This window comes from Hemiscyllium ocellatum, chromosome 19 (genome assembly GCF_020745735.1).
Source record: "Hemiscyllium ocellatum isolate sHemOce1 chromosome 19, sHemOce1.pat.X.cur, whole genome shotgun sequence".
NCBI lineage: Eukaryota > Metazoa > Chordata > Chondrichthyes > Orectolobiformes > Hemiscylliidae > Hemiscyllium > Hemiscyllium ocellatum.
The window spans coordinates 19032978-19047970 of record NC_083419.1 but is presented as its reverse complement, the minus strand read 5'-3'; the positions used below and the strand labels follow the sequence as shown (position 1 = coordinate 19047970).

The 14993-nt window shown below is 42.1% G+C and overlaps 1 protein-coding gene across 1 annotated transcript in view; it reads left to right on the top strand.

Moving 5' to 3' along the window:
- The window catches only part of utp20 (UTP20 small subunit processome component), a 113472-nt gene that overhangs the window by 16446 nt on the left and 82033 nt on the right, over nt 1-14993 (top strand). Inside the window, exons 11-19 of the mRNA XM_060839730.1 lie at nt 1305-1382; nt 2494-2669; nt 3444-3584; nt 8599-8690; nt 9291-9396; nt 9733-9883; nt 11665-11727; nt 12504-12662; nt 14467-14543. Of these exons, the coding sequence (XP_060695713.1) occupies nt 1305-1382; nt 2494-2669; nt 3444-3584; nt 8599-8690; nt 9291-9396; nt 9733-9883; nt 11665-11727; nt 12504-12662; nt 14467-14543 (1043 nt within the window). The remainder of the gene's footprint in view (nt 1-1304; nt 1383-2493; nt 2670-3443; nt 3585-8598; nt 8691-9290; nt 9397-9732; nt 9884-11664; nt 11728-12503; nt 12663-14466; nt 14544-14993) is intronic.

The following is a 14993-nucleotide window of genomic DNA, read 5'->3' as shown; positions in this document are numbered from 1 at the left end:
CTACAACAAGACATCTCTCTATTCAGTAAGTTTCTCTTGGTTTTGCGATCAAAAAACAATGCTAGGTTATCACAATTACATGTATGTCTATGCCCATTCATCTTAAAAAAAAATGTTTATGTAATTGGGTGTCTGTCCTCCACTTGCCCTACATCCACGACATCTCATTAAGAATGCTGAAATTAGCAGGAGACCATTTGGCCCATTGTATCTGTGTTGGCTTTTTGAGAGAGAGTTGATTAATTCTACTTTCTTAATGTTTCCCCTTTTTTCCATACCGATTTTACTGTTTGAGGTATTTAAAATTGAAAATTACTGTAGAATCTGGTTCCACCACACCCAGGCAGAGCATTCCAGATTGCAACAATCCACTGTTAAGAAGGAGTTTTTTGTTAGAAAGGAATTTCTTCATGTAGTCTCTGTTTTATTTTTGCCATTTGCCTTTTCTCTGTATTTTCTGGCTATCAATCCTTCTGTCAATGAAATCGTTTTATCTTTATTTGCAAAGCTACAACAATTTTGAGCATATCAACCTTCTCAACTTGAAGGGTATTGTCCCTGCTCCTCCATTATCCATTCTCCCCAAACTGAAATTGTTCTTTCTTGGAATTGTTTCGATAAACCTTTGTTTTCACACCCTATCTTAGTTCTTGCATCTTTGCTAAAGTGTGTCCAGACATGGTCCCAATCCTGCAGTCAATGCCAGACAAGTGCTGCTTCACACCTTGAAGCATTCTGCCAATGTGTGTTTGCTATCTTTAACAGCTTCTGAATTGTGTCTCTTGATTCATATATTCAGTTTCCTGTCTTGGCTACTTTATAATTCTTCTGACAGTCCAATCCTCTTAGGTTTGGAATGCTGAAAGTGCACCAATTGTCTATGTTATACAGCAATGATGGTGAAAGCCGATTACTATTTGGGCGGCACGGTGGCACAGTGGTTAGCACTGCTGCCTCACAGCGCCAGAGACCCGGGTTCAATTCCCGACTCAGGTGACTGACTGTGTGGAGTTTGCACGTTCTCCCCGTGTCTGCGTGGGTTTCCTCCGGGTGCTCCAGTTTCCTCCCACAGTCCAAAGATGTGTGGGTCAGGTGAATTGACCATGCTAAATTGCCCATAGTGTTAGGTAAGGGGTAAATGTGGGGGTATGGGTGGGCTTGCGCTTTGGTGGGTCGGTGTGGACTTGTTGGGCCGAAGGGCCTGCTTCCACACTGTAAGCAATCTAATCTAATCTACTGAAGATATGGGGCATTTGCGCACCTTGTCAAAAGCTTATTAAAAGAAAAGAGATTTTCTGTTTCAGATTTACAGCTGTGGGTTTGAGAGAAAATTAATTCTGGAGTTCTCTGAAAAGATATTTAACATGTGCCAGTTTGAACAGGTAAGCTTGAAATGCACTTGTGCTGTGGAGAGGTTTAATATTTTATTTCAGAAGTGAATTGCTGATTCCAAATACAAAGCCAGAAATCTGTCCCATTTACACTCATTAGACAGGATTACTGATAGTGAATCTAACATGGTGAGGTCTGTATTGCTACACTCACCCAGAAACAGACGCCTGCAAAAATTTGACATTCATTCTGAGATGCAGATAACTTGCATGGTAAAATGTGCAAAAGGTACTCTGAAAACCCAGGCACTCTGGATGCTCTTTGATACACCAGACTCTTTCACAATTGAAGCCACTGGACGTCAATGTTGCTGAATCCCAGAAGTGCTGTGGTACAGAAGGAGGCCATTTGGCCCCTCTGCAGTAGAGGGTTCTATGAAAAATGGCATTTGTTTGATGATGGGAATTTGTACTTAGTGAAACAAGTGGAAGTAATGGCTGTTCTCCTTTATCTTGAGTGGTGTCAAAATATTTGATAGGGATTCAATACCATTATTTCTCTGTCCCCAAAGAAAACACTTTACAAATAGAATAAACAGCTAAGAAAGTACAGAAACTTAATGAATTTAAAATTACTGGGAAAGCGTTGCTGAGTAACCTGATGGAACTACAGGCTGACAAGTCCCCAGGTTCAACCTAGTGTCTGAAGAGGTTGCGAATGAGATAGTACATGTTTTGGTGTTAATTTTCCAACATACTTGATTTTAAATAGCTGCAAAGGAAGTTGTGATTGAATTGCCTTGGGATGGTGGGGAAACCCCTCTGACCAGCTTGAGTTAATGTACTGGAGGATGCTGTAAGCATTCACCATGATGTAATCTGATAAATGTTACTCTGGCAAATTAGGAGCATTTCTGGCAATTTACTCACTGTGGCATTGGTGACAGTGCTAAAGAGGCAGGATGCAGAAACAATCATCATTGACTTCTGTGCACAGTCGTATTTTGTCCAATGAAAAGAAAATGGGAAGAAGTGGTCTTTAAAGTTTTTTTTAAGCTTCAATGAAAATTAGTCTCATGTACTTGGAATAAGTCGATCCTGAAACTAGGATGCCATGAGAATAAACTTGTCTTTCAATAAACGTGTTTATTGTTGTTTATAGCTGTTTCTGCCAAACTTGCTGCAGTATGTGGAGGAACAGTTTGCACTTGATCTATCTGCTCGGGAAGAAACTCTGGGAATTTTGGTGCAACTGATTCTGGTCAAAGCTGAGCCTCCGACTGTCGGATCAATGGCATTTGAAAAGTATCCTCTTCACTTTGCTGGGCCGGTGCAAGTGTGAGTAGAGTGATTGCATAACTCATGGTGACATACCTTATCGAAACGGGATGAGTCAGGGATTTTCCTATTAGTTAATGAATCATCTATAAGGGGCTTTCGAGGCTGGGTCATTAAGTATCTTCAAGATTGAAATAGATTTTTAATCAGTAAGGGATCTAGGGTTATGGAGTCACGGCAGGACAACGGAGTTGAGGATTAGCAGATTAGCCATGAACGTGTCGAATGGTGGAACTAATCTGTTTGGCCAGATGGCCTACTTCAGTTCCTATACCTTGTCCAAGACTGCCATCAAAAATATGCTGTCCATGTGTGAAAAAGGCACATCAGGAAGGGAGAAACCACATAAAAAGTTCAGGCATTTTTACTTTAGGATGGGTGACATGGTGGTTCAGTGGTTAGCACTACTGTCTTAAAGCACAAGGGATCTGGGTTCGATTCCAGCCATAGGTGACTGTCTGTGTGGAGTTTACACGTTCTCCCTACATCTGTGTGGGTTTTCTCCGGGCTCTCTGGTTTCTTCCCACAGTCCAACGATGTGTAGGTTAGGCGGGCTGGCAATGCTAAATTGTCTATAGTGGCTCATGTGAAGTAAAAGCATCAGCGCAGACTAGTTTTTCAACAAATTCAGTGCAATAAGTAATTGATCGAAAGTGTAATTTTGAAATTGGTAAATGTCAGGATGCTGGGCGTTGTTGCACATTTATTCTTGTTCTATCTGCTGATGAAAAATTTTCAACAAGCATTTTCTACTTCTTGTTTTATTGATGAAAGCAATTCGAGTGGAGTGGAGAATGGTGGGCCGGTTGCTTTGGTGTTAGACTTCATCCTTTCATTGCTCCACATACCTGAAGCTGGAGAGAGATTGGATCTTGCACATAGTTGGGCTGCTCTCGTCATTCTTCCCCATGTCAGGTGAGAAAAATATTTGGTTTTGACACAAAGAATGGATGTTATTGCATTTAACCTTCATGCACTCCTTTGACAGCCCAGTTAGTATTGCTGTCATTAGTTAGATATTGTCAAGTGGAGACACCATACAATCCATAGCTGTTAGATGTTTTTAATTGGACTGCAGATGCTGGAGATCAGAGCTGAAAATGTGTTGCTGGAAAAGCGCAGCAGGTCAGGCAGCATCCAAGGAGCAGGAGAATCGACGTTTCGGGTATGAGCCCTTCTTCAGGAATGAGGAGAGTGTGCCAAGCAGGCTAAGATAAAAGGTTGGGAGGAGGGACTTGGGGGAGGGGCATTGGAAATGCGATAGGTGGAAGGAGGTTAAGGTGAGGGTGATAGGCCAGAGTGGGGGTCAGGGCGGAGAGACCACTTCCTCTGTGACTCCCTCGTCAGGTCCACACCCCCCACCAACCCAACCTCCACTCCCGGCACCTTCCCCTGCAACCGCAAGAAATGCAAAACTTGCGCACACACCTCCCCCCCCCTTACTTCCCTCCAAGGCCCCAAGGGATCCTTCCATATCCGCCACAAATTCACCTGCACCTCCACACACATCATTTATTGCATCCGCTGCACCCGATGTGGCCTCCTCTATATTGGGGAGACAGGCCGCCTACTTGCGGAACGCTTCAGAGAACACCTTTGGGACACCCGGACCAACCAACCCAACCACCCTGTGGCTCAATACTTCAACTTCCCCTCCCACTCCACCAAGGACATGCAGGTCCTTGGACTCCTCCATCGCCAGACCATAGCAACACGACGGCTGGAGGAAAAGCGCCTCATCTTCCGCCTAGGAACCCTCCAACCACAAGGGATGAACTCAGATTTCTCCAGTTTCCTCATTTCCCCTCACCCCACCTTGTCTCAGTCCCAACCCTTGAACTCAGCACCACCTTCCTAACCTGCAATCATCTTCCTGACCTCTCCAACTCTTCACCCCCCCCCCCCCCACTTCCACTCCGGCCTTTCACCCTCACTTTAACCTCCTTCCACCTATCGCATTTCCAACGCCCCTCCCCCAAGTCCCTCCTCCCTACCTTTTATCTTAGCCTACTTGGTATACTTCCTCATTCCTGAAGAAGGACTCATGCCTGAAACGTCGATTCTCCTGCTCGTTGGATGCTGCCTGACCTGCTGCGCTTTTCCAGCAACACATTTTCAGGCCTGATCTCCAGCATCTGCAGTCTTCACTTTCTCCTCGAAGATTTTAACTTACTGCGAATCCTCTTGCAAGGATGCCTTCCTTGAAGAAGCTCTCTTCCTCCCTCTACAAGGATTTCAGTGAGTCCTTCTCTCACTGCACACCCCAGGTCATCTCCTCTGCACCGGATATAGGTCAAGTGTTGGCAAATGGGACTAGATTAATTTCTGATATCTGGTCGGCATAGATGAGTTGAACTAAGGGCCTGCTTCCATGATGTACAATTCTATGACTCTGTGACGTGTCTAGATCAGGTGGGAGTTAAATCCAGGCCTTTTGGCTTAGAGTTAGGGACATTACCACTGTGTCGCAAGAACGCTATGTCTGTTGCACAGGTACATAGGATTAGGATCTTAATGGCGTGTTTATTTCAGATCAGAATTGTAGGAACATAGATCATAGATTGAATAACTTGAGCACAGATGAAAACTGGTTGAATAGGCTTAAGTACTGGATTTAGCTTCCAGTCTCAGGTGTAGTTTAGAATCCCAAGATCACAAAATTCACATTCACCTTTAAGGCTTGAAACAATGAGCCTGAGAAAAGGACCAAAGAAAGCAATAACTAACAAGTAGACTGAAAGTAAGAAGCAGAACAGGGAGGAGGGTTATAGGAAAGTGCTGAAGGGGGTCAATCCCAACATGAACATTGGCTGTTCATCCAGGTGTGTCGTCATCTCCTTCCTCATCAAAAACTTGGAATGCATCACCCAGGAGGTTTCCACCTGATCCGGTAAAGCAAATGTCAAGGCCATCTCCGCCAGGGAGACATTTGTGACCTCCTGCCCGGGAGAGCTGATCACACTGTACCCCCATGGGTAAAATCTACCAGCTGCAAATAAAGTGTTCCAACAGACAACTTTGTAAAGAGCGACAGCTGGGCACTGAGCGTTAGTGAGGAGAAAGCCAGCTTACATGATGCTGCATTCTGTGAATAAATCAATTAGCAAGGAAAGGATTTGCGTCTGCTTTCATACCTCACTATCTCATTAACAACATCGATCGCTGTCTGTCATCTAGAGTGCGATACCTGACTGATCAGAGGCTGACTTTGTCTTTAATCCAGCAGATTATGACATCTCCAACTTTTGACTCAAACGACACTATTTTAAAAGGAGAGGGTTACAGGAGTGGGAGATCTGAAGTGTATATTTATAAATCCTTGATAATTGTAGGGCAAGTTGAGAAGGCAGCTAAGAATACCAAGGGGACCCTTGGCTTTGTAAATAGCAACACTCAATACGATAGCAAGCACATCATACCAGACGTTTGCAAATCGCTGCTTCGAACCTGCCTGGAGCACTGTGTCTGCTTCCAAACACCACAATTTAACAAAGATTTCAAAACCTTGAAGAGAGTGCTGAGGAGGTTTACAAGGATAATATTAAGGTTGAGGAAGTTGAGTCATGGATTATGAAGGTGGGATTATTCTCCCTGGAGAAAAGGAAACTCAGGAGATTTATTAGAGGTGCTCGAAGCAGTGATGAGGTCTGATCGAGTAAATAGGCTTGCACCAAGTGCAAGTTAGCCTTTGGTGATTTATTGACAGTTGTACTAAGGTCTCTTTGTACATTTGCACATGTTGCCCTCTTAACATTTAAGCAGCTCTTAAATGATGAGAGATTGGAAAGTGTAAAAGTGCAAAGGAACTCTCCCTGTCAATAAGTCACTAAAGGCGTGGGTACAGCAGCTTATTAGGAAGGCTAATGGAATGTTAGTGCCATCATGGTAAGAGGATATTAATACAGATGTAAATGCTTGCTTCATTTCGGTTGGACAGCATCTGGAGGACCGTGTACAGATTTGGCCTGCCTACCTTGGGAGGAGATTATTGAGATTGAGGGAATTCCCCAACTTATTATTGGGATGGCCAGGACTGTTCTATGAAGAGAGATTGGACAAAGGGCAGCACGGTGGCACAGTGGTTTGCACTGCTGCCTCACAGCGCCAGAGACCTGGGTTCAATTCCCGACTCAGGCGACTGACTGTGTGGAATTTGCACGTTCTCCCCGTGTCTGCGTGGGTTTCCTCCAGGTGCTCCGGTTTCCTCCCACAGTCCAAAGATGTGCGGGTCAGATGAATTGACTATGCTAAATTGCCCGTAGTGTTAGGTAAGGGGTATATGTAGGGGTATGGGTGGGTTGTGCTTCGGCGGTTCGGTGTGGACTTGTTAGGCCGAAGGGCCTGTTTCCACACTAAGTAATCTAATCTAATCTAAAGGGTGGTCTGTATTCTCTACAGTTTCAAAGAATGAGGTAACCTCATTGAAATCTACAAAATGCTTAAAGGGCTAGACAGGAGCATAAGAAACGTTTAGCCCCTCGATCCTGTTCCACCTTTCAGTGAGATCATGGCTGATCTGTAGCCGAACTCCATATACCTGCCTTTAGCCCTAATCCTTTAATATTTGAAACAAAGCATTATCTATCTCAGATTTAAAATTAACAACTGAACTTGCGTCGTCTGCTGTTTGTGGAAGAGAGTTCCAAGCATCTAACGCCCTTTGTGTGTAGAAATGCTTCCTAACATCTCTCGTGAACAGTCTGGCTCTAATTCTCAGACTATACCCCCTAGTTCTAGAATACTCAATCAGTGAAATAGTGCATATTTTCTATCTTGTCTTTTCCTGGACTTCGATTAGATCATCCCTTGAACTCTTTTTGAGAGAAGATAGGCCTAATTTGTATAATCTTTCCTCAAATTTAACTCCTGAAGTCCAGGTATCACGGTAAATGCAGGTAAAATGTTTCCCCTGGTTGGGCTCAAGTTGAGAGAGGATGGGGGAGGCCATTTAGAACTAAGATGAAGAGTCTTATTTCCTTAGTTGTGAATATTTGAAATTATCTTTGCCAGAGGTGTTTGGTAGCTCAGTCTTTGAGTATACTTAAAGTAAAGACTGATAGATTTCTGACTACTACCAGAGTAAAGGATTATGAGGATAGTTGGATAAAAGGCATTTAAAATTTTCAGTTAATGATAGTGTTAAATGGTAGAGCAGGCTTGATAGGCTGCATTCTTGTCCCTAACCTGCTTGTTTTAATTTTTCTAGCACTTGAGTTGGTAGCCAGGCATCATGGATTTAAAATAATTGGGAGAATGAGAAGTGAGAAAGATTTTTTTTCGCGGAGGATTGCTAAGTTTTGGACTTTATCTCCAAAAAGAAAATAGCGGAATGACATTCCATGGGAAGTTGGGTCCTGTATATCAGGATGATGAATTTGCAGTGTTACAGGGGGAGAAAAAAAGCTGGTTGTGGAATTAAATTGAAGATCTCTGTTTAACAGAGCTGCCACAAGCTTAATGGGCCAAATGGTTGCTTTATTGCAAAAGCAAAATACTGCAAACTCTGGAAATCTGAACCAATAGCAGAAAACTTCCTGAGAAAAGGTCATTGATGTGAAATGTTAACATTTTCTTTCCTAGGTGGGTGCTGCAGATTATATACAGCATTTTCTGCTTTTCTTTCTGACTGTGAGGCTTTGTGAAGATTCTCTCATCGCTGAGTCGTTTTTAATAACAGAATGCAAGTTTTGCACAAGTCATTAGCGCGATTCATGGCTCCCAATGGTGCAGTGTTGACATTTTGACTTATTCAGTAACTCTCAGTAACACAGTGCCAGGTTAATTGGCTAATCCATTGGGCAGTGTGGGCTGTAACTTGTACTGTCTCTTTCCATCATCAGTGATGCATTGTCCCAGTTTTACTGTTTTGCTTCAAATCTGCAGTACATTATTCTTTTAACAACTGGCACCATTCCAATTTTTCTCACAGGCCTGTGCAAACAGAGGAGGTGTTGGACCAGGTTCAGTTATTTTTTAACTGGCTACTGGTAACCCTTGAAGAAAATGATTCCATTGACGAAGGTCAGTGCACTTCTCCAACAATGGGGGTTGGCTGTTTATAGCATTTCAACCATTGCTTTTCTAAAGTACATTTTTGGTTGCAAAGCTTTCTCTGAGAAATTTTGAAGGGGGTTGTATAAATCCAAGCTTTATTTCTCTGTGGCTTGTGCTCACTCTTGCTGACATAGTCTCTTCTCTTTCTTTCCCTCTTCCCCTCTCCCAATATGTCTACCCCTCTTCCACTCCATCATCCCCTTGTGTGCATTTGCTCATTTTCACACTCCCAGCTCACATTTTCATTCACTTTCCTGGTCTCTCTCTTTCCTGCTATTTCATATGCTTTCCCTGCTGTCTCTGTTTGCTATGCACTTGTGCTGCCTCTCAGTAGAATCCAATAAAATCCAACTATTTTCCCAGAACCATCAGTGCTAGGTAATAAAATCGGAGTCATCCTGGCAGAAACAGCTAATACATTGTGATGGAAGACTTCCATTGTGCATCTGGTTGGATATGCTAAGGTGGTGTTATCTGTACTGTGATTTTGAAAAACAAACTCTTTGGGTAAGGGGCCATTATTTCTGAATAAGTTGTCAATGACTGGAGCCTTTCTTATTTTGATAGGATGGATGTATGTTGCTCGTCAAGCAGTCAGCACCATTCTGAGTCTAACTGAGTCTTCAGATGTTCTCAGCATTCTTCCAGTGGAATGTGTAAGGAATTTGATTAAGTAAGTATTTTTTCATAAATTGTGACGTGGATTGAAAACCGTACAATGATTTGCATTTTGTGATTGAGAATTTATGGAGTCCATCAGCAAAGTGAGCAGTGATTACTTGTGGTAATGTGCTGCTTCATATCTCTGCTGGAGCTGCTGGGAGGCGAGTGCAGTATTTGCATAACTTGATACTTCTCATTGCAAAACAAACACAATAACAAAGTGTTGTCACAGTCCATTGAAGTGAATTGCACGTTGCAGCAGGACATTGTTTAGGATTTCTCAAAAGCTGTGTTGCTCTTAACCCAAATGAATTGACCATTTTTAATGTTGGTTTCATGTTTGCAGGAAGTCACCATCTAACCCCTCTGCTCTTTTGCTGGGTGATCTGTACTATACTCGGTTAGCATTATGTGGCTACAGTGATCTCCTTTCACAAGACTCTCTGCTTGACCTGTTCACAGAACTTCGGCCAAATCTTTCCACATCTGTTTCCAAGGTATTTTATGTTTTTCAATTTTTTTAGTTTGACTGTCCATGTTAGAATCTTCTTTGTCCCTGATATGTGATTTTGCATTAATATGATTAAACAAACAACCACTTCACTTCTACAGGGCAATCCGAACTGCCTCGTAGCGACTGAAAATTCTTTTGAAGTGTAGTCATGACAGATTGTAACTACAAGAGTCTAGAGTCAGTATTTAGATAGATGGCCAATTTACCTCCACCTGTCTTGGTGAGGTGAATATGCGAGGAGAAAGTGAAGACTGCAGATGCTGGAGATCAGAGCTGAAAATGTGTTGCTGGAAAAGCGCAGCAGGTCAGGCAGCATCCAAGGAACAGGAGAATCGACATTTCAGGCATAAGCCCTTCTTCAGTCCTCATTCCTGAAGAAGGGCTTATGCCCGAAACGTCGATTTTCCTGTTCCTTGGATGCTGCCTGACCTGCTGCGCTTTTTCAGCAACACATTTTCAGAGATGAATATGTGGCATGATACCAGGGAGAATATCCTGCAGTTTGAATCACAATATCCAGGGAGATGCAAATGGTTATTCATTTTTAATGTCTTGCCCAAAATACAGCAGTTCTGGTAATGAAGTACTGCAGTGGACCATTAGCTTGATTAATATTCATGTTAAACTGAGGGGAATTCACATAATTTCTGTGTTTTAGAAATCGTGTCCTGTAGCTTATCTTAAACATTTACTCACTCCATCACCGATGCACTGTGGCAGCAGGGTGTACCATCTACTAGAGCGAATTGTTAAGGCTTTTTTGACAGTTCCTTCCAAACCCAGGACCTCTACCACCTAGAAGGACCAGAACAGCAGATGTGTGGGAGCACCACCAGATGCAAATTCGTCTCCATGTCCCACACCCACTACCCTAACTTGGAATTGTATCATTGTTCCTTCAGTCCTGATTTCTCAAAGTCCTGGACTGCCCTCCCTTAACAGCATTGTGAGTGTTCCGACACTAACTGGAATGGTCCAGGTGATGGCTCACTATTACCGGGGCAGTTAAGAGTGGGCAGCAAAATATGTATATCCCAAAAAGAAGTTTTAGAAAAAAAAAACTTGACCTTTAGGTTAGGAGGTGGCAAGTTTATTGAAAATATTTATAGCTGTTACCAACCAGAGCAATCCTTTTGTCATTTCACTTTCCTGTGAATTCCACATTTTTAAAGGCATCGTTTTTTTCAAACAACCTTCAATTTGACCATGATCTGACAATATGAAAGTAAAAAAACTGTTAGAAGTTTGAAATTAAAGCAGACGCTGCTGCAGAAACACATCAGGTCTGATAGCATCTATGGACAGAAAGACAGAGTTAATATCAAAGCAAATGACTGCGAATGCTGGAATCTGAAACCAAAAGAGAAAATGCTGGAAAATCTCAGCAGGTCTGGCAGCATCTGTAAGGAGAGAAAAGAGCTGACATTTCGAGTCTGACTGACCCTTTGTCAAACAGAGTTACTATTTTGGCTCCAAAATGTCGCCTCTTTGAAACGGTCAAGAAGTGTGACTATTATGGATTCAATGCCATCGAAACAAAGCTGCAGTCAGATAAAACAAAACTGAAGGCGAGAGATTTGTTCAAAGACAGGAGAGATTAACTGACAAACTTGTCACTAAAAGGAGAAGGAATGGCAATAGCTGTTGGTAAGGAAGCACAGGATTAGTTTCTCTCTGACTAGCTTAACTGACAGCTTTTTTTATTTATATTGCTCTTGCATTTTAACTGTTCACTTGATTGTCCATAAACTTTCTGTGAAATAGGTGCGACTTCTCTCACTGAGGATTATGAATCACTTTAAAGTGCAGCTACGCGAAAGAGTTGAGGTATGGCATTTCTGGCATTTTCCCTGTGTGCAAAACAATGGTGGCATTATGTTTAAATAAAAAGTGAAGCATAGGAATTAGTCACTTGGGCCAACCGGTGGTTGAATTTCAAATAAGTCTCCTCCTGTCTCCACCCAACCCCCTCCCCACTCTCTATCATAAACAAATCCCTATCATTACAATTCTTCCTTGAGACTTTTCCCTGTCTGCTTGATACTCTGCTGAGAGAGCTTTAAAATGAAATATTAAGAGCTTCCATTTTACTGAGAAGGCTTCAAACTGATCCGACAACCTGCTCTGAAAGCTCTGCTGATATTTTGACAGATGTGTCAAATTCCACAGCAGCTGAGACAATCCACGACATTCCAAACAAAGCATTGCTCGGAAAAAAAGTTTTGAAAAATCTTCAATCTCCAATTTTAATGATCTGTTTAGAAGAAACTATCCTGGATTTGAATTTGCATGTTTGCCAAAATTGAACCAGTCCTTCCTTGGGTCATACTCTGTTGGTACACTGAAATCTGCCCAGTAGTTTTTGAGGTATATTGTTTACAGAGAAACAGACTGACATATGGACAAAAGAATGGCCTGCAGTTCTCTATGGCAGTGGTGACTATAGTGTGATTTATGTACCTGCATGATTTCAATTACAGTTGTGGAAATAGGAGTTTCTGATGGTGAAAGATGGACAGAAATTGTGACAGAAATAGACCCTGGAAGTTGAATTGCAAGAGTACTATCAATGTTCAAGCTTTGCTATTTGTTTATATTTACAGGATGAGAGTGATGGAGATCTTCAGTCTGTCTTTGCCATCTTACTTCAAGCTGAACTTGTCCCTGCCACTGTTCATGACTACAGAGAGAAGTTACTGCACCTGAGAAAGCTAAGGCATGATCTGGTGCAGCCGTGTCTCCCTGAGGGGCCGTATGACGAGGTAGGGAATAGGGCAACTCTTTTACATTTCCCAGTGTAAACAATAGCAAGGGTTGAAAATCATTGGACTGAAAGCAGCAACAGAGTAAGCATGGGATGCTTGTATTGCCTCAAATAACATTTGTAGCTGCTTGAGCTAATTTGAGGTTTGTCCTGTGCTGAATTTTTTTTTTGGAAATAATGAAATGCATTTTAGAGACCTCATCAACCAGAAAGATAAAAACGGGTGAGCATTTTGACCCTAGACTCTGTTGGAATTGATGACGAATTATACTTGATGCATTAATGTGTTTTTTCTCTTTAATGATATTAAGTTGACCTAGTTAGAATCCTAGCATTTTCAGCATGTGTTTCCAGTTGTGTGTTTGTTCTGTTTCATTTTTGGACATTTGCTTCAGAAGTGTTTTATTTTAACCCAATGTTAATTTTAGTTTTGGCATATCGAAGATCACAATACAAAGTGTAGTTGCTGGGTGGTACTGAATTTAAATCTTTCTGTAAAGAGAGTCGTGTTGCCAAAGCTTACCTTCATCGAAACAAACTTTGGCAATCTTTGGTTTTATTCTGGTGAATGCAAGATGAAAAGCTTTGTGTAAGTAACATTTGTACCACACAATTGTCCGGCAAACAAGTGAAAACCTAACCATCTGATTTTGACACTGAATAACATCACTGTTGCTGAAACCCCCACTATCAACATGCAAAGGGTTACCATTGACCAGAAACTGAACTGGGTAAAAACAAGGGCTGCAGATGCTGGAAACCAGATTCTACATTAGAGTGGTGCTGGAAAAGCACAGCAGTTCAGGCAGCATCTGAGGAGCAGGAAAATCGACATTTCGGGCAAAAGCCCTTCTTCAGGAATAGCGACCAATATTGTGCCTACACAGAAAGGTTAGAGACTGGGGCTTGTACATTAATTGATACACTAAGTGATGAACAGAGCCTATTCACCAGCTATAAGGCATAAGGCAAGAGTGTGGTGGAATATTCTCCTTTGGGCACAATACGTGTAGCTCCAACAATACTCAAGCTCAACACTGTCTGGGATATAGCATCCCTCTAGACTGGTGTCCAACCATCACCTTCAATGTCCACTCCCTCCACCACTAGCATAACAACAGTATGTACCATTTAATTCATGCACTTCAGGCATTCACAGAAATTATGTCAACAGAATCTTCCATACCCTGTGACTTCTCTCACTTAAAGGACAAGGGCAGCAAATTCCTGCAAGTTCCCCTTCAAGCCACTCACCATCCTAACTTTTAAATGTAACTGTTCCTTCAATGTCACGAGGTTAAAATGCTCAGTCTCCCTCCTTACAGCACTGGGAGTGTTACTTGAACTACTGAGACTGCAGCAGTTCAAGAAAACAGCTCATTGTCACCTTCTCAAAGTAATCAGGGATAGGCAAAAAACACTGGCTTAATTAGTGAAACTGCTCTGAAGAAATAACAACAGTCTCGACTTCACCAGTTTACTTCTTTCGTTAAATGCCTAGAAGGTTGGTGCATAAACCCAAGTTTCAGAACATGGGAAGTGGAAGTGGGAGCCCATCAAGAATGTTATGCCAATCAGCTGGGTCATGGCTAATCTTCTACCTCATGTCATTACTATCCCTGTATGTCACAATATGCCTAATATCCAGAAATCTAGTGATCTCTGACAGAGCCTCCACAACACATTGGGGTAGAAAGTTTCAGAGGAGTTCTTCCTCAGTTTGTAATGGATATTTTCAACAGGTTTGTGGCTGTGCTGAATGTTCAGTGCTCCTCTTCTCTGGTTTGTGTACCCTTTTCCAGGTTCCTCTTCAACATTTGATAGGAATGCTTTATATAAACTTCAGTGCACTGTGGGACCCAGTGATCGAATTAATTGTGTAAGTATCACCTAAGTTACAATGTACATGATAATAAGAGGGGAAAGATTTTAAAAGAAACAAAGGGACAACTTTTTCATGCAAAGGGTAGTACTTGTATGGAATGAGCTGCCAGAGGAAGTGGTGGAGGCTGCTACAATTGCAACATTTAAGAGGCGTCTGCATGGGTATGTGAATAGGAAGGGTTTAGAAGGAGTTGGGGCCAAGTGCTGTCAAATGGGACTAGATTAATTTCTGATATCTGGTTGGCATGGACGAGTGGGCTGAAGGGTCTGTTTCCGTGCTGTACACCTCTATGACTAAATGAATAACTCAAACTGAAAAATAATTAGTCTCAAAGGTTTTACATTTAGTAAAAAGTAAAGTTTCAATTTTCTCTTCAATACTGAAAATGGGTGTCTGAAATTGGATTTTGCAGGTATGGTAGGATAATATGAAAGTTTATATTTG